The 27,227-nt window shown below is 36.5% G+C and overlaps 1 protein-coding gene across 1 annotated transcript in view; it reads left to right on the top strand.

Moving 5' to 3' along the window:
* Positions 1 to 27,227, top strand: part of RYK (receptor like tyrosine kinase) — a 138,341-nt gene that overhangs the window by 96,964 nt on the left and 14,150 nt on the right. The window contains exons 9-15 of the mRNA XM_046641052.1: positions 2,288 to 2,388; positions 5,609 to 5,734; positions 7,029 to 7,115; positions 12,662 to 12,731; positions 18,387 to 18,519; positions 19,743 to 19,852; positions 20,015 to 20,174. Of these exons, the coding sequence (XP_046497008.1) occupies positions 2,288 to 2,388; positions 5,609 to 5,734; positions 7,029 to 7,115; positions 12,662 to 12,731; positions 18,387 to 18,519; positions 19,743 to 19,852; positions 20,015 to 20,174 (787 nt within the window). The remainder of the gene's footprint in view (positions 1 to 2,287; positions 2,389 to 5,608; positions 5,735 to 7,028; positions 7,116 to 12,661; positions 12,732 to 18,386; positions 18,520 to 19,742; positions 19,853 to 20,014; positions 20,175 to 27,227) is intronic.

Below are 27,227 nucleotides of genomic sequence, written 5' to 3'. Positions count from 1 at the left end.
GGCTTGTTCTCACTGCCTAATTTAGTGCTTCTCTCACAGTGGGGGGTCTGGGGTTCCAGAGAGGCTTGTTCTCGCTGCCTAATTTAGTGCTCTGCTCAATGTAGAGATCCAGTAAATATCTGCTGAACAATGAAAAATTGACATGGATGTACTCATAACATCTTTGACTGTATGCCCACCCAGTCTTTTCAAGAGTTCTGAGGTGGTACAAGAGTGCCACCTGCTGTTCAGTTACTGGAGAGAAACACAATAACTAGCAAATAATTTGGGGTCTGGGCATTTATTCCACCATCAGTGTATTGCAGGTATTATTAAGTAGCACTTTCACATACATTATACAACTTGAGCCTCACACAAATCCTGGGCGGGGGGACGTGGTAAGTTTTCTTAATCCCATTTTATGGGTAAGTAATTATAGTCCTTTATTCCTCCCCCTTTGGGGATAATAATACTTCTCTTCTCTCCCCGTTACTGAATCTTGGAATGTTAACAACAGTGATTTCTAGTCTGATCTTCGAGTAGTACTCAGGACTCCAAAAACAGGTGTCCTGTGGTTCCTTATCATTCTAAGGATTGGGGATGTATATTATTAGTAGTAATAAAAATAATTAGCAACAATAATTTGAAGATGTATGTTTGAGGGCAAGGCACTGTCCTAAATGCTTTACTTACAGATTTTTCACGTACTCCTTTTAGCAACCTTGTCAGGAGGTAGTAGTATGCTCATTCTGTCCTTGAGGATTTTGAGGCTACAAAAGCGTTGGTTTGCCTGAGGTCATACAGCTGGTAAATGGCAGTGCTGGCAGTTTTGATTTCAAGGTTTATGCTCTTCATCGCTTCACTGTACTGCCCCATACCCACTACACGTGTAGACTCATATAGATCAATTTTTGAATAACATCTTTTATTCATTACATATTTTTTTAATCACCACGTTTTGAAAATAGAGAACTCTTGTGTGGAGTGTGATCAGTGAAACAATTTTACATATTTAGGAAAGCTGGGAGCCTCTGATTGTATTCTGCTGATCCTGTAACTAAGGGAGGCAGGGAAAGCCTATCCTGATGGTCTGGGATGACTTCCTGCCATCTGATCTCACTCTTCATGTTGAATTTCTATGCTTTGCTTCTCTGCTGCTGCAAAATTCAAGGGCTGAGGCAGTAAAACTGTAGTATGCCCAAGGGTAACCTGGGATAATGTTGTTACCCACTGAAAAAACAAAAGTACGCATTTTTTAAAAAAGATGGACAACAGGAAGCAAATACTAAGGCAGTTATTGGTTAATTGATTTAGGAAGCATTTCTCAGTTGTGTGTGTCGGGGGGAGTTGTTTTGTTTTGTTTTTTTGGTGAGGAAGATTGGCCCTGAGCTAACATCTGTTGCCAATCTTCCTCTTTTTTTTTCTCCCCAAAGCCCTAGTACATAGTTGTATATCCTAATTGTAAGTCATTCTGGTTCTTCTATGTGGAATGCCACCACAGCATAGCTTGATGAGCAGGGTGTAGGTCCATGCCCAGGATCTGAACCGGTGAACCCCAGGCCACCAAAGTGGAGCGTGCAACCCAACCCCTTGGCCATGAGGCTGGCCCCAAAAATACACATTTGTGAGGCATTAATTTGTAGTAGTCTTGAATACAGGATTGGCAATTATTTGAGCCTGCCATCTTCTGGGTCCCCTGTATTATTTAAAGAATACAGTGTACTGGAATGCTTCAAGTACTAGAGATTTCTGATAAGTTCCATAAATTCTAAAAAGGTGGGATTGGGGAAGAAGAAAAATACATGTGATTAAACAAACTTGAACCACATTTTGATACCCTTCCCAAGCTTTGAGCATGTTGGCATATTTGATTTACTTTGATATTCCCTCATCTGTAGGCGCTTTGGTTTTAGACCATCATTAAAAGAAGCCTGTCTTTCTACTCCTTTTCTTAAAAGTAGCCCAATTGAATGGCATGGGCTCTCTCCCTAAGAAATGATTCACAGTTCCCTAACATGTTGTCTGCAGTCTTTGAGGACTAGTCACTACATTTCTGAATGACTTTGATAAGATGAACCTGCTTTATGCTTGTGGAGATAGAAAAGAAAGAATAAATGGAGCTGTGCATTATGAGGTAGATTGAAATTTCATCATGGAATGTTTGTGCTAGAGATACATGCATTATTGTGATATCCGTCAGGACTTTAAGCTAGTTATAGCAGCTACATGCATTTTGTATATATGGGAAAAGGAAATTTCTCGTTGAAGCTGACTTGCCAAATATTTCTCTCTTAAAAATTGTTTGCAGCATCAGTGCCAGCAGTAGTTCCCAAGGGCTGTCTCAGCCATCTACCCAGACGACTCAGTATCTGAGAGCCGACACGCCCAACAATGCAACTCCTATCACCAGTAAGAGTTAATTTAATTCTAAAGATGGTTTACTAAAGTTGTCTGTGGTCTGTCAGTGGTCCTTTGTGATTAGCTACTTGTGGGAGATGTGTACCATACCATGTACATAGTATCCAGTGTGTGCACAATTAGGCTTGATCTTAAACTTCGCTTTCTAGAGCATTGAATGAAACATTCTAAAATTGGAGCATTAAGAATAAAATTTAAGTTTAATTGTTAGAATTAGTTTGGGGAGGTTTCCGTAGATTAATTCTATTAAAAGGACTACTGAATCACTTCTAGAGAAATACAGAAGGAGGATTTTCAGGTAGTTAGAAGAAGCCATTGAGCTGGATGAAGACAGAGACTTGGATTTTAATGAATTGTTTGGTGGTCTTGTGGGCTGTGGTAAGAACTTCACGTTGTTTTCTAGTCATGATAGGAAGCTAGCTGCCTTTAGACTTGAGAGCATAGGATCTGATTTCCCTTTTTTTGTACAGGATTTTGATGAAAGTTTTTACAGTGTAACATGTAGATGTTTGTGGAAAAATAATCATTCTAAGAGTATAATTTAGATATAATGAGAAATCAGTCACCATACAAATAATAAACAACGTATCATCAGGATAAATAGTGGGCCATGAGTCAGGGCTTGACTCAGTGGTGCCATTGATTAGTTAGGTTCTTGTAGGCAGTTAGCTGTTATCTTCCTTGGGCTGGTATTTATTCTTTAGTAAACTAAGATTAAGAATATCTGTCCTTCACCCAATGCCCTGTTGTGGTCTTTCAATACTGTTTCTCATTAAAAAGAACCTGGATTCTTTGGAGAAATGGATGATTCCAGGACTGGGTCAGGAATGTACAGGATAAACCTGGGACATGTTGCTGAGCCCAAAACCAAGGGAGCTGCTAAAGACTTGAAGAACTCCCAAAGATGGGGCCATTTGAACATCAAAAAGAGTAACAACTGCTCTGGATTGAAACATAAAATGTGTAAAAATCCACCAGTTTATGATGATACTTTTAAAAAAAATTGATCATTTTGAGAGATGACTAAGGCACCAGTCATACCTTTTTCTGACAACTGGCTGCATGAACTGTATTTCAGAGTAACCAGATATTGCTGGTTGATGAGAGAAAATGTTTCTTTACAGAAGAATCCCAGTAATAAATGTAGAAGGAATGACAGAATTAGAAAATATATTTGCAGTCCCTAGTAAAATATTTGATTCAGGAAAAGATCATCAATGTTTAAAACTGTGCAAAGAAAGAGAAATGGGGAACTCTACCATTCGAGGCATCAGACTGTCACCACCTGAATCCACTAATGAAACCTAGCATCACTGATAGTAGACAACTAGATGCTTTGTACCCCCACATGTGATGTGCCAGCCATGAAGTAGTCCTGTCTCCCTTTCCTTCCAGGAGTTGACCTAGATCTAATCAAGGCTGTGGGACTGACTTGCAGTTTATAAGAAGTACAGGGATAGAGGAACAAGTTAAATGATACTCGAAGAAGCAGATGCCAGACATTCTCCAGGATAACTGACTGGGTTTCTTTTGTGAGATGGTGGAAAGGAAAAGAAAAGGGAAGGAGGGAGCACCCTAGATTAAGAGAAACTTAGAAGAAATAATAACCACAGTTACCATAACTACCAATGAAAGAGAATGTATGCTCTTCAGAAAATACGATGATAGATGTGAAACTAATTCAAACTATTCAGAAGAAACACATCATTGCTTTTAATGTTTAGATGTCAAGCTTTGCTCAGTAGAGTCAGTTTTTGATTGCGGATATAACCTTAAAGAGGTAGATAATTCAATTATTATATATGCTAAAAAGAAATCTTTTTTCTAAAGTCAGTGGAAATACATTTATTTATTTAAAACATTTTTAGTTACCATCAATAAGAAATTTACTTGTTTTTGTGGGCATTACCTTAAGGAGAGAGAATTCATTTTTTTATGTATGGTAAAAACATTTTTCTTTAGAGGAAGATTAGCCTTGAGCTAACATCCGCCACCAATCCTCCTGTTCTTGCTGAGAAAGATTAGCCCTGAGCTAACATCCGTGCCCATCTTCCTCTACTTTATTTTGGGACGCCTGCCATAGCATGGCTTGACAAGCAGTGGCTAGGTCTGTGCCTGGGATCCGAACTGGTGAACCCTGGGCCGTGGAAGTGGAGCAAAAGAACTTAACCATTATGCCACTGTGCTGGCCCTGATAAAAACTTTTTAAAAACTCAGTGTAAATACATTTGTTTATAAACAGAAAAAAAGAGGAGTAGGAAAAATAGTTGAAGATATAATGGTCAAGAATTTTCCAAAATAACGAAACAGAACAGACCGCAGATCCAAGAAACTCCAAGAACTCCAGGCGGGATTAAGCACATACAAATATTGCATATACTCACACTCCTAGGCATATCACCGTCAAACTGCTGATGAGTGGAATCAGGTGTTGTCAGCTTAGTCCATCCGTTATGAAGTTCCCCAAAGCCTTTCATGTAGTTCCGGCAGCCTCGGATGGTCGTTGTCTAGGTCCGCTAATTCTTTAGGGGTTCTTCTTCCCAATATCTACCTAAACCAATAAATCATTAGAGATACCATTCCAATTTCTATTTGCTAACACTGAATCTTCCTTTTATTCTAACATTTTTTTGTTGGAATGAAAATTTTAATTTATGGCTAGAAATTTTGTTTTTGCTGTCATCGTATTAAGAATGAATGGAAATTAAGGGACCTGAAAAACAAATATGAATCTCACAATGGTATAACTAGGCTGTATGAATACCAGAATGATTAAATCCATCATATGTTTGTTAGAAAAGCTATTTTTATAAACATCTCTTCATTTGAAAAGTTCTTTGTTAGGAGAGTATGTTAGAAAATCTTTTGGAAGAAAAATATTCTGTAAGGAGGGATTAAATTAAATTTTATGAGTAAAAGCTTGTTTCATTTGGCTGAAAGGTAATGGAAGTGTGAATGGTAGTATTAATTTTAGTGTTTCTTGTTTTAATTCTGCATTTTAAGATTTTGGGCTAGGTGGAAAGTGTTTCTCTAAAACTTAGTGTGGCCTTCAAAGTAATTCTCCCTGTTCACGTATGTGCCTTTTTCTGTGTATGATCCTTACATGCCTTCCTTCCCGTGACTCGAGTCCTGGGGCTCTGACTGAGCTGGTTGACCTGATGCCGTAGTGAGGGTATTTATATTTCTTGGTTTGGCTTTGTTGGCTCCTCAGGTTATCCTACTTTGCGGATAGAGAAGAACGACTTGAGAAGTGTCACTCTTTTGGAGGCCAAAGCCAAGGTGAAGGATATAGCCATATCCAGGGAGAGGATAACTCTGAAAGATGTACTCCAAGAAGGTATTCATTATCTCAAAATGTATTTTTTAAGGAAGATTTAATGTTAGCGCTATAGAAGTTTTTTTGTTTCAAATTTTAAATGTCATCTCATTTTGTGTCTTGGGATAGAAATTCGTGCACAGTTTATTTCCTTTATAAAACTCGTTTTCATTTTCTCTTTCTTTAGATCTTTAATATGCCTTAATACAGCTTTGGTGCAATTCTTGATTTTCAAGTATAGTAAAGCATATATATTAGTGTTTGTTACCCTTAAGTGTATTTTCTCTTTAGTTCTTGTTTAAAGATGATCACTACCTAGCAGGCCTCTTTAAAATATTCCAAGTAAGTTTCTCAGTGACAGGTTGTGTGGGGTTCTAGCAGAAGGAGCATGCGTGGGCTTCAGAGGTACACCCAAGTTCCAGCCCCAGTCCAATGATTTATTACCTGTGTGACCTTGGAGAAGTCACTTAATGCCTTCCATGTCCGGTTTCCTCTTCTGTAAATTTGGACTACGTTGTCTCCTCTTCGACTAGTTATGAAGATTAGACAAAATGATGTACATTAAATGAACTCACACATAATAGACATTTGACATTTTAGGACCCATCCCTTCCCCAAATTGCTGGTCCTTGCTTCTTTCTTGAGTTTTAGGGCATTGACTGGGGAGATGCTGAAAGAGGAGAACAGAAATTAATAATGAAGTACTTCATTGAGGTCTTCAAGTTGTTAGAGAATTACCTTTTCCCTCTTCCATAATTCAGTTTGGAATGTGCGTTGGATGCGTATGAGTCTTTCTGAATTTAGCTGTTGGTTGGGATGCTTGTAGGTCAGTCCCCTCTGAGTGAGGGCCTTGAACTGTCCCCAGTGGCAAATAGTAATTAACAGATGCAGATTTTTTTTTTTTTGGTCTGTTTTCGAATGTATGAGGAGAGTCCATTTTTTTCCTTTGTCATTGCACTGAGGCTAAGCCTGGAAACTCATACATGCCTGTCTGGATACCCCATCACTGTTGTCCAGTGCTCCGGGCTGTGTCATTAATATCATTAGTTTATTTAGGCTAATTCAGAAAGACTTCTCACATAGTTAGTTTGAATATGTATTTCTAAAAGCAAGTTAAGATACTTCATAATTATGAAGAACTTGTAGTGGTCCTTAAAAGCAAAGATCTGGGTCTTTTCACTCCAGGACTAGAGTGGTGTTGACCACACATGCTCTTGGTATATTTGTTTGAAGTTACCTTGTGCCAGAAAGTTTTGTGTTTATAATTTTATGAAGGTCATCATATGATCTCGTTCATTATTATTTTTCTTTTTAGGTACTTTTGGGCGTATTTTCCATGGAATTTTACTAGATGAAAAAGATCCAAATAAAGAAAAACAAGCATTTGTAAAAACAGTTAAAGGTAGGATTTATTTCCCATGCGGTTTCCATAATGCCTTCCTAAGGTGACTCATGCCAGCGAAATTCTGTCTCAGCTTCTCAGTGTGCACCAAACCTTTAAATAAGTCCAAGCTAATTTAGCTCACATGAGGCTAACCTTTAAGGAGACTTGGGTTGTTCTCATTAGGTATAGAAAACAGAGGTCTAATAATGTAAGACACTAAACATTTATTAGACATTACTCAGGCTTCTGGTTAAAATATGTCCACTTGGCTTCATTGTTCCTCTATCTGATACTGTGTTTCTCCTGGGTTAAAATTCTTTGTTTTTTCCCTCTTACAGAACATTATTAGTTTCCCTCTTCTCCACTCCTCCCCCCTTACTGAGATCTATAAAGGGAAAAAGTGACCCCAAGACCCACAGCACCTTATGTGGACAGCCACTGTTTATCTTCCTCCCACTCCCCACCCCCGTTTTTTTGCTGTTATATGTAATGCTGCAGAAAATGTCTGTGAGTGTGTGTGTGTTTCTTGGTGTAGTTTTGCAGGTACAGCCATAGTTGGAACTGCTGCCCTAAGAGGTGTTTAGTGTTTACATTTAAAATTTTCATAGATATTGTCAGATTGTTTCCTAAAAGATGACATTAGTTTATATTTTCATGAACAGAATATTTATTTTCACATACTCTCCTTTTGGAGAAATGTGATGCCTAATTTTTCACTTGTTGATTGATGAAAATTTTTCAGTTAAGAGGTTCTCTATCAAAATATACTACAATATTATTTATATATGGCTTCTTCCCTGATACTGGTAAATTAGCAAGACCTTTTTAAAATAATTTTTAATTGTTTATAATTAATATTTGTAAAAGATTAAATAACTGTTAATTCTATTTGCTCGTTTTTTTTTTTTAAAGATTTTATTTTTCCTTTTTCTCCCCAAAGCCCCCCAGTACATAGTTGTGTATTTTTAGTTGTGGGTCCTTCTAGTTGTGGCACATGGGACGCCGCCTCAGCATGGCTTGACTAGCAGTGCCATGTTCGCGCCCAGGATCCAAACCTGTGAAACCCTGGGCCACCAAAGCAGAGCGCGCAAACTTAACCACTCGGCCACAGGGCCAGCCCTACTCTTTTTAAGAAAAAGAAAAATGTGGTGATTGATAGGGTGCTTAATGTCTGATAGTATATGATAGAGGTTGAAATGACAAGATGTTAATTTTGGAAAAAGAAATTTAGCATTTGAATTCAGAAACTGAGGGAAAAATTAAATGCAGTTTTATGAGTAGGAGGTGACAACTTTATGATGTATTTAAAATTAATTTATAAGAACTTATGTTTCTAAATTTATTTAACAGAGTTCATGGAAAGTACGAAGGATTTATGTTTGTTGTTTCTAAAAAGTTGGATTGTACTAATCTAACAAAAAATCTTTGGAATTTGATTTCTTTTAATTTAGCAAAATTGCTTGGTTAAGAATGCTATAAACAAACACACACACACCTTTTATCTTTTCTAAACAAATGATTTAACTTACAGTTTATTTTATTCACCCACCTTTCCTAGTCCCAAAATACTTTTAAAGGTTAACATTTAAGTTAGGTCCCAGTGGGTTTTCCAACTAGTTTTGAAGGATATTTAACATATTACTCTTTGTAAATGTGGAGTTTGAACCTTAGGTTTAGTAACTGCTGACTTTTGTTAGACTTTCCCCATTTTCTTAAGGAAACATTTCTCTGTAATTCTAATATTTCTTCCGGGGTTTGTAAATATTCTATGAACAATTTAGAACTGGGCTATTATTGATTTGTTCTGAATGAATCTTGAATTAGGAAAAGAGGTTTCTTTGCAGAATTAGGTTGATTTGTGGTTGTAAGAGGGGAGAAAAGGAAATACTAGTGATAAGAAAACACAATGTGGTTACTGGGACTGTTTCACAAGATAAGCTTTCTCTTCCCGTATACACTTGCAGTGTAGTCACTTGGCTGTTTCTCCGCCTTACCAGTGTAACTAAAATGTTCTCTCTGAGCTAGACGGAAACAAGAGAAAGCACAGTGAGTCCTTAGCCGAGATATGGTCTTGGTTTGCATGAGAAACAGAGAGGAAATGCATTGATCACAATTCTTGCTTCAGAATTGTTAGGTAACTCCACATGATTGAGTATCTCTGAGATTTATTTTTTTGGAATGTTATTTTATTTTTTTAATTGAAGCTCCGTAAAGCTGACAGGGGTCTTTCACAAATCTGTATGCTTAATACATGCTACACAATTAGAAGTGCAGCTTAACATGCAAAAAATAAGTTTTTAAAAAATCATTGACCTTTGCCTTTAGGCATAAGCAGGAAATTGGCATTTGGCTTCTTAAAAAACTCATAATTTTGCATAGAGACTTAATGGATATTCCAATATAAATTTCCAGAGATTGAAATTAGAAATCTGGATTTCACACAGTGGATATTGTGCAATTGAATTCTATAAAGTAATTAACTTGAGGTTATTGGCATTAAGTTCTTATTTTCTTTTATAGCTGCTGCTATTTGCAATTTGGAAATATGTTTTTTGTCATTTTATTCTTTTTTATAACTTTGAGAATGTAAATCATTTTATAGTGTTCTTTCCAAATATTTACATCTTGAAAATAGACCTTTCCATAAAATTAAAAGACTTGGACTAGACTGGGAAAGGAATCCAGAAAAATGATTTTTTCTTACTAAATGGATAAACATTTTTTTCTCCAATTCAGAGTTTTCTTAGGTCATCATCCAGTTCAAGCATCCCTTGCTTAATAGAACATGCTTATCAAAGTTAAGAACCTGAAAAAAATTATTCATAAAATAACACATCCTGAAATTACCTTTCCTCTTACTTGGGTCTCTGGACCGCTTGACGGGAAGGTAAACTCTTACTAACTGTGTGCGGAACTCCACCTATTATTAATTTTCAATCCTAAAAAGATCCTTCCAGCCCCCAAGTTGTCCTGGCCATAATTTCATTAAAATGATTTAGATTACAGAAAGAGTCATAAAGGCACATGCTGCCGTTTACTAGATGATCCTAAATTTTAAGCAGGTTTTAGACAACTAGAGTTTATTTCAGCAGACATTGGTGTCAAGTACTTTCCCAAAGAAGTACCAAGTGTTTCAAGTCCTTGGCTTTTTGTCCACCCATTTTACATTCCTACAAAAATCTTAACTCAGCAAAGCTGTCTGGAAAGGGGACAGTACTGGCAAGTAGTTGGAGAGGGAATGATCCCACTGGTTAGAGTGGAAGTAAATGAAATTTCTGATTTCTCAGCTTTCACAGCTCCGCTTTTGGGAGTGAATGTGATGCGTAACCATTGTGCCTGAGTTCAGTGCTTATACTGTTGGTTCAGCATTTTACTAGGTAGGGCTGGGATGTAGATCTTGGCTTTGTCAATCTTTATATCGTTTCTCCCTCTTACTGCATTGATTAGAAGCTTTATAAATTATTGTTAGTGTTTTTATAGTTGACATACAAATTAGTAATTAGTTTCTTTGAAATTGTTTTTAAGGATACACTGTACTCTTAATTTTGTTTGGCATCTAAAAACTACTTTTTAAAAAAGTTCATTTTCAATTTTATAATGAAAATATACTATCGCTTAATAGAACTGTTCTTTTTAAACAGTGGAGAAAAATCATCTGTACTATTAAGATAATGATTCCTGTTAAGAAGAGGAATCCTTGTAGATTTGTGCAAATATTTGATGGCTTAAAATTCTTTTAGAGGTGCAGACCAAAGATACTGGTAAATTGCATTATGATGTTTTTGTTTCAAAATCATTGAACTAAAAGTCAGTTTGAGTTCTGTTTTGTTACTTTGGACCAAAAACTATGAGTTCAGAAGCTAAGAATAAAATGGAATAACCATACGAATTTTGGCTATTGTCTGAAAATTAAATTTTTTTCTACTAATTTATTATTAGTTTTTTGTTTGTTTGTTTCCTTCTTCTCCCCAAAGCCCCCCAGTACATAGTTGCATATTTTAGTTGTGGGTCCTTCTAGTTGTGGCATGTGGGACACCACCTCCGCATGGCCTGATGAGCAGTGCTAGGTCTGCGCCCAGGATCCAAATCAGCGAAACCCTGGGCTGCCGAAGCAGAGGACACAAATTTAACCACTCGGCCACAGAGCTGGCCCCCTTTTTGTTTTTAACTATAGAGAGGTAAGAAGAAGAAAACAATAAAATGGGCCACAATCTCCAGGCACAACTCCTGTAGTCATTTTTTAATGATTGTATGTTTGTAAGGTTACAAACTGTAAACAGGACAGAAAAGTGCAAAATGTAAATTCTTCCATCTCTAAAAGTCACCACCATAAACAATTTATGGTTCTCTCCATGAGTAAGAAAAAAAGTGCACCCAATTTTCATAAAATTTTGTTTTTATAACACAACTGATCACACAAACACAGTTTGAACCTTGCTTTTAAGATTTAATATATTTTGGAGATCTTCCTCTTTCAGTACCTATAGACCTAAATCTTATTTTTTAGAAGTAGCCACATGGTATTCTAAAGTGCACATTTAACTAGTTCTCTGTTGATGGGCACTTTGAGTTTTTGCTGTTAGAATCAAACAGTATTCTTGTTACATTCTCTATAGATGAGCTCTTGTGAACATATCTGTAGAGTAGACTCTTAGCAGTTGGGTCGATGATGTAAAGGGTATATGCATTTAAAATTTTGTTAGATCTTGTTTCCCTCACCTACTCAGGGCGCGGTTGATGAGTGTGCTTCCTCACACTCTTGACCAAACTTGACAGGTAGCTGACTTTTTTTGTCTCTTCCAATCTGACAGGGAAAGTGGGATCTTCTAGTTTAATTTGCATTTCTTTATTTAAGAGTAAGGCTGAAAGTCATTTTCTAATTTTTTTTTTCCAAGGAAGATAAGCTAACATCTGCTGCCAATCTTCCTCTTTTTTTGGTGAGAAAGATTGGCCCTGAGCTAATATTCATGCCCGTCTTCCTCTACTTTATATGTGGGATGCCTGCCATAGCATGGCCAGGTAAGTGGTGTGTAGGTGCACACCTGGGATCCGAAGCAGTGAATCCCAAGCCACCCAAACAGAGCTCGAGAACTTAACCAATACACCACTGGGCTGGCCCCTGAAAGTCGTTTTGTAATTTTGTTGGTCATTTGTGTTTCTCTTTTCGGTAAACTGTATCTTTTGCCTCTTTTCCAATTTTTCCTTTCTTCGTGATTTGTATGAACTCTTTAAAGAAGGGGAAAACATTAAATGAGCCCTCTATATGCCTTATGTTTTGCAGATATTTCTCCAATGTGTTATTACTTTTTCTGCTTTGTTTATGGAACCTTACTTAATTTCTAATTTTTATGTGGTCAAATTTATCTTAATGGCTTCTGTTAACATTGACCTATTCAGTGAGACTCTATTGTGATAGAATTTTGGACTAGACCTTTTTAGATTTACCTGTAACTTATCATGAAAATTTACCTTATAGTCTGAGATAACTATTTACTGATAGCAGAATATATTCATGTCATATATATAGTAGTATCCTTCAAGGCAATATCTTTTTCTTTATATAGATCAAGCTTCTGAAATTCAGGTGACCATGATGCTCACTGAAAGTTGTAAGCTGCGAGGTCTTCATCACAGGTGAGAGGAGAAACAATCTCAATCCAGCGTTTAAGTATTACACATGGTAACATTGTATGCTACATTTTTATTTTAAGAACATTGTGATGTCTTCTGAATTGAAAGCTTTTTAGAATAGCTTAATTTTTTTCCCAAATATAAAAGTGAAATGCATGCTCATTGCACAAAATTTGAAAATGTAATAAAGTATAAAGAAGAAAATAAATAAGAGTATGTAAGCCCATATCTGGATAATCATAGCTAAGCTTTGGAGAAAGAGGTTTTACATATTTATGTACATATTTCCCTTTTAAAAAATAAGATAATGATGTACATACACTAAAAAATATTTGTTATGAAATTTTTGAACACATAGAATCCCAAAGACAAGAATAATTACTAAACACCAGTAATCCCACCTCCTAAATTTAATGATAGTTAACATTTTGCCATTTTTTCTTTGTGTGTGTGTATGTGTATCTATCTATCATCTATCTAGATATAGATAGATATTTGTGAGTGTGGAAATACTTTAAACTGGACATCTCAACGCTTTCAATGCATTTTCCAAAAAAATGAGGGTATTTTTCTGTATGACCATACCATTATTATCTTTAACTAGGTTAACAAGCTTCTTGATATAACTAAACAATGTATCTAACTTTTCATGTAAGTAATTATAAATTCATGTCTACATTTAAAAAGGCTGCATAGTAGTTCATTGGTTGGATGCACCACATTTTAGCTATTCTCTTATCATTAGGTCATAGTATGATTTTTTTTAAAAAATGCTTGTTCTATCTGAAGAGCCTTTTTGAAAAAGCATATCAGTCCTCTTTACAGAGCTGTAACTTCTACCTTCTGGGCCAGAAAGGGCTTGAATATAGTATCACAGTGTGCAGCAGTATCCATAATGGGGCAAGCTTTTTTTTTTTTTTTTTTTTTTGCTGAGGAAGATTCTCCCTGAGCTAACATCTGTTGCCAGTCTGTCTCTATTTTGTATGTGAGCAGCTGCCACAGCATGGCCACTGACAGACAAGTGGTATAGGTCTATACCTGGAAACCAAACCTAGGCTGCTAGGAAAAAAAGAAAAAAAGAGGGGCTGGCCCTCTGGCCAAGTGGTTAAGTTCATATGCTCCACTTCAATGGCCCAGTGTTTTGCCAGTTCGGATCCTGGGTGCAGACATGGCATGGCTCATCAGGCCATGCTGAGGCAGCATCCCACATAGCACAGCCAGAAGGACCTACAACTAGAATATACAACTATGTACTAGGGGGCTGTAGGGAGAAGATGAAGGGACAGAAAAAAAGATTGGCAACAGATGTTAGCTCAGGTGCCAATCTTTAGGGAAAAAAAACCTGGGCCACCGAAGTGGGGGCCGCTGAAGTGGAGACCGCCAAACTTAACCAGTAGGCCATCTGGGCTGGTCCCAAGGGTTTTTTTTTGTTAAAGCACTACATAGAGTCGGCTTAATTTGTATGCCTACTGAAAATTTGGACACATATGTTTAAAAAAATGGAATGGTAATCATCTCTGTTGGAAGATATTTATGGACTTGTGAAGAAAAAAAAAGTGATGCATGCAAAAGGCGTCATGCATTTTAATTTCTCTGTACTTTGAGCAATTACTTGAGTTCTGCCAAAAAATAAGATGACTATGCAGAATTTTATTTTTGGATTTTGTTTATACTTTGGTTCATATTCAAAAGAATTTGAGAACCTAAAAAGAAGGCAGCTATAGTAAGATCAATAAAATGGTTATGAATATGAAACTGAGTTTTGGGCATTGTGATGGTGGGAAAGAAAATAAGGCAATAGTAAGGAGACAAATATTTTTGCCATGTTTGAACGTAAAAAAGCTCTTAGCTTCTGGGCAAGCAAGGCTGAAGGAAACATTGAAAGTTGGTAAATCTCAGTATTAGAAGGGAAAGAACATAGAGGTTCCTTGGGGGAGAAAAATTTTCTAGTTTCGAATTCCAAGGCAGATGTCTCATTAGGTTTATGATGTACTTGGAACATTGATTAATATAATGAACAGATATGCTTTTAAGTTTCATTAAAAATAAAAAAGCCAGGGACCTTTGAAGAAATTGAACACACAGTATTGAGGGACTGAAGATGTCTGTCTGAGGGGTTAAAGTCATGTGGTTTGAGAATGTTACCTTCCATTGGCCTGATTCAGTCGAAGAATAGAACTCATTTGCAGAGGAATGGATGGATAACTCATCCATTAGACTGTATTTCTCCAAAACACATTTTGTTTCTTCTGGGTAACAAAACAACAACATCAACAACAACAATAATCATCACTTCGAAATGTTCTTTTTGACAGTGTTGGGAGTGCTTGATGTTCTGTTATGCTGACTCTAGGGAGAAGAGCCATTTTAATACTAGTATGTAATGGTAACCTAGTACTTAGGTACCTAGTTAGTATGCTTACTCTGACGAAAGGTCTGTACCACTTCTGCACAGAAGTGAGTGGCAGGGATAAATGTTGCTGAAACCAGGATTTTCCCAAGAAGCAGTTTTATATCCACTGTAGCCCAAAGATGCTTTGGCAGAAAAATGTTCAGAGCAAGCATTTGTAGCATTTTCTCCTGTGGCTTTAAGCTGTAGGGTTTTCCAGCATCCTACCAGGATGAGTTAGCAGCCTCAGGATACCCTTAAGTGATGGAATGGGATGACATACTGAATGGAGTTGATGCTGGGCATTTAGTCATTTGGGAAAGTCTTCTAAAGGCAGGTTAGTTTGGTCGTGGTTAATTGTTCTTCCTGGCTATAAATTGAAACCAGAACTCCTGGTTTTTAATGTGCAAAACACATTGCCAATATGTAGAAAGTGTGTTGTTCTTTCCATTCACTGTAGCAATTCATTTCATTTTTAAGGAGACTAGAGCCTACCACACATTTCTTTTTGACTGCTGATGTCTAAAGTATTCGTTGCTGTGTATATGCGTTTTTTTGTTCATTCTTTGATTCTAATTCATTAAGTACCCATTTTGCACTTGGAACTCTGCTAGACATGAGGGATAAAAATGAAATAATGATCTTCGGTGATCATATCATAGAATTTATCAAGCAAGCTAAATACCCTCAGCAAGCTAAATACCCTCAGCAAGAAATGACCCCTGGTTTCAGATTTTACCTTTTTTTAACTAGTCGTGGTATGTAATTCCACAGGTAAAACGTGTACTTCATGTTTTAACATTCCACGATGAAGAGTTGTAAACTGTTAAAATATTTTAAAGCATTTTTAAATTCTTTCTTTTCATTCCTTTTTCCATTGTAATTTGTGAGAATAATTTTTACTATAAATTAAAATAGCTGTATGAATAAAAGATAGCTATCAGTCATTTAAATTACATCAGAAGTACTGGGTATCAAAGTACCTTTGAGCTCTTGGCTAGTTTGACTCTGCATTGGCCCAAGGGTACGTGATGGCAGGCACTTCTTGTGCTGAATGCCTCCCAGTTCTCACTCTGCAGGCCTGCCCCGTGGGACTGAGCGCTGGATGCAGTTCTTGTTTCAAGTCCCCACAGAACCTATGCTTCCTCTGCCGTATTCTCTGCAGCACCTGCGTCCACTCTCATCCACTCTTATAAATCCCAGACCTTCCTCTTTATCCTCCTTTCCTTTATAAAACGGGCAGAGTGAAACCAGCCATTTGTACTTTGAAACACGTTCATGCAGCTTATTACGTCTCCTAGAGGGCTTTTAATCCTCTGGTGATAGAATAAATGATTTGATCTCATCCAGCCAACTTACTGTGTCTGGATAAAATGCCTTTAACTCTGCTCGGTGAATTTCAGTCATGAGGAAAGGAGCAGAGACATAATTTGGTGGGGGTGGTTAAAGAGATTGGGCAGCTCTTCACATTACCCCTGAAATCATGATATGCTCAGGGACACCTGAGTGCAGGCCTGCTGTAGGCGTTTTAGTGTGCATGGGACTGGGTGTGAAAAGAGGCTCTGTCATCTCCCCGGTACTCCTTCTTGCTCTGTAGGAGGGAGTGTCCAGTGGTCCAGAGCAAAGCTCAAGCGTTTTGGAATCAGATGAAGATTTGAATTTTTTTCTCCCCGTCCTTGCTGTTTGTCCTTGGCAGATTACCTAACCTCTCTCTCCACGTGGGTTTTCTCACCTATAAAATGGGACTAATCATCGCCGCCACTCTTAGGCTGTAATGTGTGCAGAACCCTTACAGAGAGGTTACCGTGTACAGGGTGCTGATCTGTGAGTTCTCATTTCCCGGCTCCTTGGGGTCAGTGCTTCCCTGTTAGTAACTCCTGCACTGCACAAGGGGAGCCCATAGCTTTCCCTTAGGCACTGTTAGGTCAGAACTGTGTGACTCAGGTTTTAAGAGGTACATGCTTAATTGAGACAATTTAGGAAAGAGAAAAGCACGGTAAAAGTGATCTAAAGTCCCACAACTTAAAGACAACAACTCTTGGCATATTTCTGTGCAGGGTTTTATTTTTTCCTCCATATTTGTAATTATTCCGTAAACATATGTGAATTTTGTATCTTGTTTTCCTATAAGATGAGCTTTTACTCATGTTCTCTTAACAGCTCTTTGAGACCATTGTTACATGCTATCCTATTATTTGGGTGTACTCTTTCTTTACTTTTGGACGTTCAGGTTGTTTGTAACTTTTTGTGGTTAATATTACATTATCCTTGTTCGTGTAGCTTTTTTATGTTTAGTATTATTTCCTTATTAAATAACCTTAGAGGCAGAATTTACTAAGTTAAGGCATAGGAATGTTTTTAAGTCTATGCTATCTGTGTTATTTATCAAATATTTATTAAATGCTTACTTTCTGTGGCACAGAATACAAAGCATAGGGTGTAAAAATAAAAGTTCACGTTAGTTTTTGCATTCCAAGAATTTTCAGCTTAGTGGGGAAAATGAGGTAATTATGTAAAAAGTTATATAACTTTGGGAAAAATTAACAGTTATTTCCAGATACCAGTGGGAGAGGTGTCATTAGGCAATAGAATGAAAGTATTTATGTGTGTCATGGAAATTAAAAATAGAGCAAGATTGTTTACTACATGCTTGGCTTTATTTTGCACATCATAGCAACATTTTATAGTTGGTGGGATCCCCATGTTAGAGGTATGGAAACTAAGGCCAAGAGAGATGGTCACACAGACAGTAAATGGTAAATTTAGGATTGAGAAATTGGATTCTAAATCCTATATGACCAGCTAAGGACTTCTTGGCTTTTGTGGCATTTTCAGCCTCTTAGAGGCCTTCCTGATTATCATATTCTTGTCCATAGTCAACATTGAGACCTTTTTTTTAATGTGTGATGATGGACTAAATAGGATGTTGTCATAATACACTCAGAGTCAGTCATTTTTTAGGTGTGTCTGATACCCTTTAGAGTAAGATTTAGGATGGCTAGGGTGTGTCTTCAGAGAATCCAGTCCACAGCAAACAGCTCGGAGTTTCTAATTTTTCCCTATCAAGAAAGTGCACATGTGGGGAACGGTGAAGTCTAGTTTAAAAGAGCATTTATAATTGTACATTTTTAATGGTAATCATGTTTTTAAATATGTTTGAGAGTTTCTTGTTTTGTTTTAGATTATCTTTACTTTATTTCTTGTTAAAAATAAGTCCCTGAGGTTTTAGATTTCACTTGTCTTTTTCCTGATTTCTTATTATTTTATAGAAATCTTCTTCCTATTACCCATGTGTGTATAGAAGAAGGAGAAAAGCCCATGGTGATATTGCCTTACATGAATTGGGGGAATCTTAAATTGTTTTTACGGCAGTGCAAATTAGTAGAGGCCAATAATCCACAGGTGAGAAAAATTTGCCCAAATGCAAGTTATTTACCAGTAGCTTCTGACGATATTTTTGAAAGTGGATGTTAACATTCTTATATATAAACTGTTCAAAGGCTTGCAAAAAGAAGCTCAAAATGAACCAGAAGATATTTATAACCTGTTGTCTTAGAAAAAGGTGGTTTGTGATTCCTGTCTTGAGGTTTACACTTAACCACTGCTGAAGTTTTGTCATGTATGTCCACTGTGTTTATTCATAATCGCCTCAAAGCTTCTGTGACACCATCTCACTCATTTTCCTGAGAACACTTTGAAGGGACTTGTGCTAGATCTCCCTTCTAGGAGTGGAAACAGACTTTACACAGCCGTTTGGTCCATGTTGTACCAAAAGCTGGTGATGACTAGAGGTGTAGAGTGTGGGAGATAACTGGGTAGGTTTTTAATATGCTTGGCTGTAAGGTATCAATCATCTAAGAGTTTCATTCTCTTCACTGCTTGTGCACATAGCTGTAAAGCATTTCGTCAGATTCCAAGTAGTTGTAAAGCCTAGTGGTTGTTTTGCTGCCTACGGTATCTTGTAGCCACGTTAAGTTGGTTTTATGATTTATGATAATATACTTATTACAGTTGGCAGAAGAAAGTGGATTCAAAGGCTGCATTGAGTGTTTGGCTTAGATATGCTTTGTAAATTGACAGGGTTAAAGCAAGGATTCCCACCAGGTGGTTGGAGGCTGCGGCCCATCAGCGTCACCTGGGGAAGATTTTCATTCCTCGGCCCACAAGGCTGGCATACTGACTCGAGAGTTGTGGACCAGTAGAGAGAGCTAGAGACTTTATTTGAAAATAGTCCCCAGCAGATAGTCTCTTGATAAAAACTATTATTTTAAAAGAAAAGAACAAGTTATTGAATAATAAGCATTTGAAATATTACCTTGAATGTTCAGCATTCATTGAACAGAGATTTATTGAGTAGCCACTGTATGTGCTAGATGTTGAGGAGATATACCTAAGAGATGAGACACAGTGAAGTAAATGGTAAATTGCAGAATGATAGGAACTATAGTAGATGTAAGTATGGGGAGCTGTGGGAACATCTTCTTGGTCAAGAAGAAGCTTTCTGAAATTCAGCGTGTAGGTGTAAAAAAGTATTTTGGGATGGAGTAGGATTGTGGAATAAAATAAGCAGCTGCCGTTATCATTTTTGTGCTAACTGCAAACATTGTCATTTTCTGTTACCACAGGCAATTTCTCAACAAGACCTGGTACACATGGCTATTCAGATTGCCTGTGGAATGAGCTATCTGGCCAGAAGAGAAGTCATCCACAAAGACCTGGCTGCTAGGAACTGTGTGTAGGTGCCATGAGCTTGTCACTGTCATTTGATGTTTAGCTCTCCCTGGATTTGGGGTTCTCTCTTGGAGTCACAGTGGGAATTGTGTTGTAATTGAGTGACCATGCACCATATTTTTTAAATACCCTGATTGCATTTGATGTTCATGTCTTTACTTTTCAGCATTGATGATACACTTCAAGTTAAGATCACAGACAATGCCCTCTCCAGGGACTTGTTCCCCATGGACTATCACTGTCTGGGGGACAATGAAAACAGGCCGGTTCGGTGGATGGCTCTTGAAAGTCTGGTTAATAATGAGTTTTCCAGCGCTAGTGATGTGGTAAGTGCCAGGACACTCAGGTATCAATAGATTGGAGAAGAGGCTTTCTGTTTTAAAATGTTTATCTATTTTTTTAATCTAGTAACTGTTCCCTGAAATTTTTCATTGAGAAAGCAAGTGTAGTTAGCTCCTAGTCAGCTAGTTTGTGGAGAGAAGCTATGACCCAAACCATGGGCCGTCACTGTGTGTAATCTCATGTCATCCTCACAGTAACCCTGTGATGGGGCTGTCAACACTGTGAGGTAGGTAGACTGTTATCCCAGTTTTAAAGGTGAGGATATGGAGGCTTAGAGAGGTTACCGTATTTGATTATTTTTCTTTTCTAAGACTTAGAATGACCAAGTGGTTGTCAGATCATAAAGATTTATTGTCTTCTTCTTTCAAAAAGTGTGTGTTTCTTCTAAGTATGATAACCTGTGTAATTTGTAATTCCCCAGACACCACTCTCTTTCTTTTTGTCAGTGTCTGGGTACTTCTGCCCACTCGAGCAGATCATGTAGTAGAATCCTTTATAGTTAGTGATGAAGAATTTCAGAAGCCACATTTACTTGTGGGTATTTTGCAGGCATTTTTAATTGTTTTTAATTTTTGTCACTTTTTAGCCTGACTTGAAAGATTAATTTATTTTCCTCTCTCTTGCTTCCTGTATTTTGTTATTGTAGCTGAATATTTAGAGATTAGGTAAAACTCTGCTTATAAGGTCCCCCTGTGTGATCACTCAATGATATGTTAGCGTTACATGTAAAATCTTATATAGTAATTTGCTTCGAAGTCTCAACTGCAAAAATTGGGCTTGCTTTATCATTTTATCCTGTGTCTCATGGATATATTTTATTTATAATATAGGGTTATCCTTTTACTTCTAAATTTGTATGCTTTAAGGATTACTCTTTTAATACACTCATTTCCTCTGTGTATTAGTGTCCTGTGGCTGCTGTAACACATTACTACAATCTTGGTAGTAAAACAGCAGAGATTTATTCTCTCACAGTTGAATTCTAGAGGCTGAATGTTTGAAATCAAGGTATAGGCAGGGCCCTGCACCTCCAAAGGCTCTAAGAGGGAAACGGTCCTTGCCTCTCCCAGCTTCTGTTGGCTTCTGGCTGCATCTCTCTGCTCCATGTTCATATCTCCTTGTTCTCCATGTGTGTCTGTCTCTCAAAACTCCTTTTGCCTCTCTTATGATGATACATAGGATTGCATTTAGGACCCACCTACATAATCCAGGACAAGCTTCTGTTCGCAAGGTTCTTAATCACATCTTTTGCCATATAAGATAATATTTATAGGTTTCGGGTCTTAGAATGTGGACATATCTTTGGGGCCACCATTCAACCCACTACACTCAGTAATTGAAATTGTCTAATATTTCCGTATTGAAAAACTGATATTCCAATTTAAAATCCTTGAAATGAGAATGATTTGATAAGGGAAGAAACCCTCTCTTGTTAATTAGAGTCTACTAATTAAAATTCTTTTCTTTTTCAGAAGCTAGGTTAGCTATTTGATATATTGTGCCTTTTTACATACCAAGTGTCTTGATAAAGTGTGCTCACTTGATGTGAATGAACAATTTACTTACAGCTTTTTTGCGTTTTTCCTGTAAATTAAGATCTTTTATTGTGCATATCTTAAAAATATTTTGTTTTAACTTAAGTGCTCTTTGAAAAAACACTTATCTGGCATTTATCAGATGGGCAGAATAAATATGAGTGATGATGAGAAGGGACGTATCTGCTTCACGAGCAGCTGCAGAGGTTAACAGTGGATGGAAGCTTGCTTCCCATTGCCACAGCCTTTCCCAGCCAGAGGCATGCGGTATGTTAGAGGATGCCTGAGAGGTGGAGAAATTCATCCAGACTCTTAGCTTCTGAACCTTGAGAGTTCAGCTTGTATAGCAGCCAGGAACTAGGGCTAGTCTGTTTTTTCAGAGCTTTGATAATAAAGCTTCTCTCTGTAACATTAATGTCAAGAAGTTAAAATTTCAAATAAAGCAGTACAAATCCGCAAAGCAACTTACACAATTTTGACAGTCATCTAAAGAAAACCTGGACTTTTTTGGGGGAGGGAGGGATTTTTGGTTTTGATTTTTATTTTTCTCAAATAATATAAAAAGGGAAAGCAGAGTTTGATTTTAGGCCAGCACAGAACTGGCTGTATTGAATGATAGTAAGGGCCAGTTGTACTCTTTGATATGGTGTTTGTTTTTAGGCATTCCAAATGTTTATTTAGAACTTCTGAATTGTAGCTGGAATTCTTTATCTGTTTCTACATTAAGCAAAGCTGTTTTCATGGGGGAGAAAATGGGTTTAACTTTGGTTTTAGAACACAGTTTTAAAACACAGTATCAATTGAACTAGAGCTGCATAGTTTTCAAATACATCTTTTTAGTAGAAAAGCCTACATCTGAACACTTTTTACTACAGAAAAGTAAAAGAAACTTTCCTCAGTGTTTTCTTTGAAAATCTTATTCCATAGTTGATTTTTAAAAGATCAATTCACTCATTTCTTTGGGATATTAATATTTTTTCAATAGTTCATTTAAAAAATTTGTGATTTTGTTACTGATAACAAAGATCTGATAAGGGGTTAATATCCAAAATACATAAAGAACTCATGTAAATCAACAACAAAAAAACAAACCAACCAATTAAAAAATGGGCAACAAAGGATCTGAACAGACATTTTTCCAAAGAAGATATACAGATGGCCAACAGGCACATGAAAAGATATTCAACATCACTAATTGTTAGAGAAATGCAAATTAAAACTACAATGAGATATCACCTCACTCCTGTCAGAATGGGTATAATTAACAAGAAAAGAAATAACAACTCTTGGAGAGGATGTGGAGAAAAGGGAACCCTCATACACTGCTGATGGGAATGTAAACTGGTGCAGCCACTATGGAAAACAGTTTGGAGATTCCTCAAAAAATTAAGAATAGAATTACCAAATGATCCAGCTATCCCACTACTGGGTATTTACCCAAAGAACACAAAAACACAAATGTGTAAAGATACATGCACCCCTATGTTCATTGCAGCATTATTCACAATAGCCAAGACTTGGAAACAATCTAAGTGTCCATCAGTGGATGAATGGATAAAGAAGATGTAATATGTATACACATTGGAATACTATTTAGCCATAAAAACTTGCCATTTGCGACAACATGGATTGACCTTGAGGGTATTATGCTAAGCAAAATAAGTCAGACAGAGAAAGTCAGAATACTGTATCATTTCACTCATAAGTAGAAGATAAAAACAACAACAAACACATCGACACAGACTAGATGGGTGGTTACCAGAGGGGAGGGAACAGGGCGGAGGGCGAAAGGGGTGATGGGGCACGTGTGGTGATGGGTGGTGATTAGTCTTTGGGTGGTGAGCATGAATAGTCTACACAGAAATCCAATAGAGTGGTGTACACCTGAAATTTATGTAATGTTATAAGCCACTGTTACCTCAATTTAAAAAAACATAAAAACGATTTTATGATTTTCTTACTCTTTGAAATCCATAGTTGCCTTAGTAGAAATGAGGTGGCAGTTGTGATGAACACAAAACTAATCTAATGGGCAGGAAATAGAAGATGTTTCTTAGATGACAATCTACAGGTATGCCATGTAACTTCAAGAGATGGGGATAGTTTGATTATTTTAGAAAAAGGAGTATTGATAGCTAATATTTCAGCGAGGTATGCAAGATGGCCGTAAGTGCTGTTTGCTTGCACAGTGGAAGTCCCCAAGTATGCGTTGCTTAATTTAATGCATTTGTTTATTTCTATGTAGGTATTCCATTGTTTATTTGGTAGTAATAGGAATTATGTTTATAACATTTACGATCAGATATTTCACAGGAACTCCAGAGTGAAAACTAAATTCAGTGATACACTTTCAACTAGTTAACTATATAGTTAACAATACATCTTTAAGCAGTGTGATCTGTATCTCTTCAGCTGGGTACACCGCCTGTATTAGTTGGTAATATCCATGTTGAGGATACATGGTTTAAACAGATATTTCAAAATCATACGTAGAATTAGTTATTTCTATGGTTGTGATATTTTATAAACTTTGTAGGAGCTCACATATTTTGTGTAAGAATCTGCCTTCTGACAGAATACAGTCATACCTAATACCTGTTGCTGCTTGATGACATGACAGCTGTATTTTAAAAAATCACCATGAACTTAATAGTGAGCAACTTAACAGGGGACTTTCTTTAAAGTCATTATTTCTTTTGGCATAACTTACTTGAAACAGTGTCTGCGCGACTGAAATTCTTCTGAGCTGTACTTAAAATGTGATGATGAGAATACTCATTGATTTACATTTTAACATGGTTAACTTCTAAAATGTTCAGATTTTTCTTCTTTAGAATCTTATAAATTAATTTATATATATATATTTTTTCCCCTAAATTTCTTTTGCCTTGGATAATTGAGATTGAAAGGAATATGAGCACTGTTCTGTTTCCTTTGACTGTGATGTGACTGTTAGTGTAAAAATCCTACTTTTCAGTTGTGTGAGATTATTTTTTGAATTCTTATATTAAAGTACAAAGGTTAAAGATTTATTTTTAACAATATTACTGCCTTGGAAGGGATATTTTCTCTGTCCTTTAAAAGACCCTTAATATTTTTGCATTTCCTTATAGTTAAAAATTCTATATGATTTGTTTGGAAATACATTAATGTTTTCCATCTTAAAAATAATACATTGCATTTCTGGGCTGTGTTTTCCCAACTTTTACTGGAAAGATTCAGTACGTCAAGATTCTCATAATGTTACTATCAGCTTTTAATTGTTGAGCTTAGGAAATATGCACAACTAGATTTGACTAGTTATAAATCTCTTTCTAACATTATTCCAAGATATGACATCATCATAGGCATTCTTAAGAATTTCTGGATATTGTTTTTATTTGTTTTCATCAGATGTGGATACCACCATAGATTTTTTTTTTTGCTCTCTTTTCCTTTATTTGAAAATAGATTTCTTGATTTATATCTTCTTTGAATTATTTAGCTAATTGTAGTAGCTAACATAATTCCGCTGTTAAGAAAATAAATTCAATCAGTAATGTGCAATTAAAAGTTTCTTTCTTGGTGTTTTTCTTGTCTTTATGGTATTAATTGTATTTAAAAAGCATTTTCTTGGGAAAAACAAGTCAAGGAAATTATTTCCATGCTAATCTTATCAGTTGGTTTAAGGCAATGAGGAGATCCTTTAAGGTATTTGAACAGTTTTTAGGGGGCAGGGCAAATTAAAATGTGTTCCTTGTACCTTTACGTTATTTACTTTGTGAATGTTAAAGATTACCTAGAAGAAAGGGGAAGTCTGTAAAGTTATCCATGTTATATCTGCAGCGGAATGCTTCTCATTACTCCTGTGTGCCCAGTGTCGTGGAATGTCATTGCCACACCCTGAGCAGCCTTGAGCAGGAGAGCCTCACATTCATAATATACCCATGAAGAGTGGTCTTCTGAACTACTGTGGTATCAGAGAGAAAGCTTATTATTTTTAGAAGCACAGAAAACTTTCTATTTTACATTATTTCTTCATTATTAATTTTAGAATACTTAGATTCCCAATATTTATTTGTTTCCATTATGGTTGTAGATTTTACACCTCAACAATCTTAGATACTATTGAAATATTAAATTCACATTAAGAGGAATTGATAGAAAGATATTAAGAAAAAGAAGTGAAAGGATCATTCAGATATTAGGAAATAAAGATTTAAAGTTTAATATTATTAAGAAGATACTGATTAGTTTTATTTAAATAGTATTTTAATAGTCTTACTATTTCCTGGGAATGAGGAATAAATGGATCTATTTTAGGAACAGTTATTATAGTTTCAGAGGTGACCAGTTGCTGTCTTGTGATTAAAGTAGTTTCCGTCGATGTATTTTCTGTATTAGGCTCTTCCTAAGAATAGATATTTTCCTTAAGAGATCTTGTGAACTCCCTTTCCTTCTCCACAACTCCTCTCCCTTCCCCACCCCTGTCCTAATCATTGTATGTAACATTCCTTTCAAATAGCCCATGTTCTGATGGAGCGATGTGTAAGCATCTGGTACAGTAGAGGAAAGAGCCATAGAGAAACAGATATGTGTGATGGCCTGGTAGACATCCAGTATTGGCTCTTCTCTCTTTCCAATCACAGACCCTAGGACAGATTCATAGGAGAAGTGTTCTCTTTAGTCATGTGTAACATTCTCTGCCTAAAGATTGCTGATTTTTGAAGTTGAGTTAGCAACACCTACTAAATTTGATACCTGATGGCAGTCATTGCATTTTATATACAGTCATGGTACATCTGGTTACATTTGTTTAGCTGGAATAAAAAATGTTTTCCAGTGATAAATCTGGAGGAGTTTTAAGATTTTTAGGTAATAGCTAACCTTGAAGAATTGTTAAAAGTACCCCTTTAAGGATCACATATAAATTTATGAATTGGATCCTAAAATTTAAATAGTAAAGCTTTTTTTAAGTAACAGAATCTTAATAGATGTATATTTCAGTTATGATTATTGAGAAGGCCTAGGAAATGTCTGAAAAATTTAAATTCATAGAATAATAAAAGCTTCAAAAATTGGATATTTAGGAATGGGTATATACAATAAAGCCTGTACTTTGTGCACAGTGGAGTGTCAGTTTTGAAAACTCATGAACACTGATTAGTTAATGTTAATAAGTTGAGTGCACTCAGGCTTCCACTGCTAGGAGTATTCTTCTCTGATATTTTGATCTTCAGAGTGAAATTTTAATTAAAAGGAGTTGATAAAGAGGGATCCAAACTCCTTACCCTGGTTTTCAGAGCATTCTGTTTCTTACCTTATCTTCCCTTCTAAGCTTCATATTTTCCACTATACATTTCCTTATATTCTGCATTTCAGCCAATCTAGAATTCCTGCTGAGTCCAAACATACCAGATACTTTTATGCCCTTTGATTTGGTTTTCTTTGGATCCCCAGAAAATCTTGTGTCTACCTAATGCCACCTATCACATGCTGCCTTATATTTTTATGCACAAGTCA

This window comes from Equus quagga, chromosome 1 (assembly GCF_021613505.1).
Source record: "Equus quagga isolate Etosha38 chromosome 1, UCLA_HA_Equagga_1.0, whole genome shotgun sequence".
Classification (NCBI taxonomy): domain Eukaryota; kingdom Metazoa; phylum Chordata; class Mammalia; order Perissodactyla; family Equidae; genus Equus; species Equus quagga.
The sequence above is the reverse complement of the archived record's forward strand: the minus strand, read 5'-3'. Positions and strand labels throughout refer to the sequence as shown.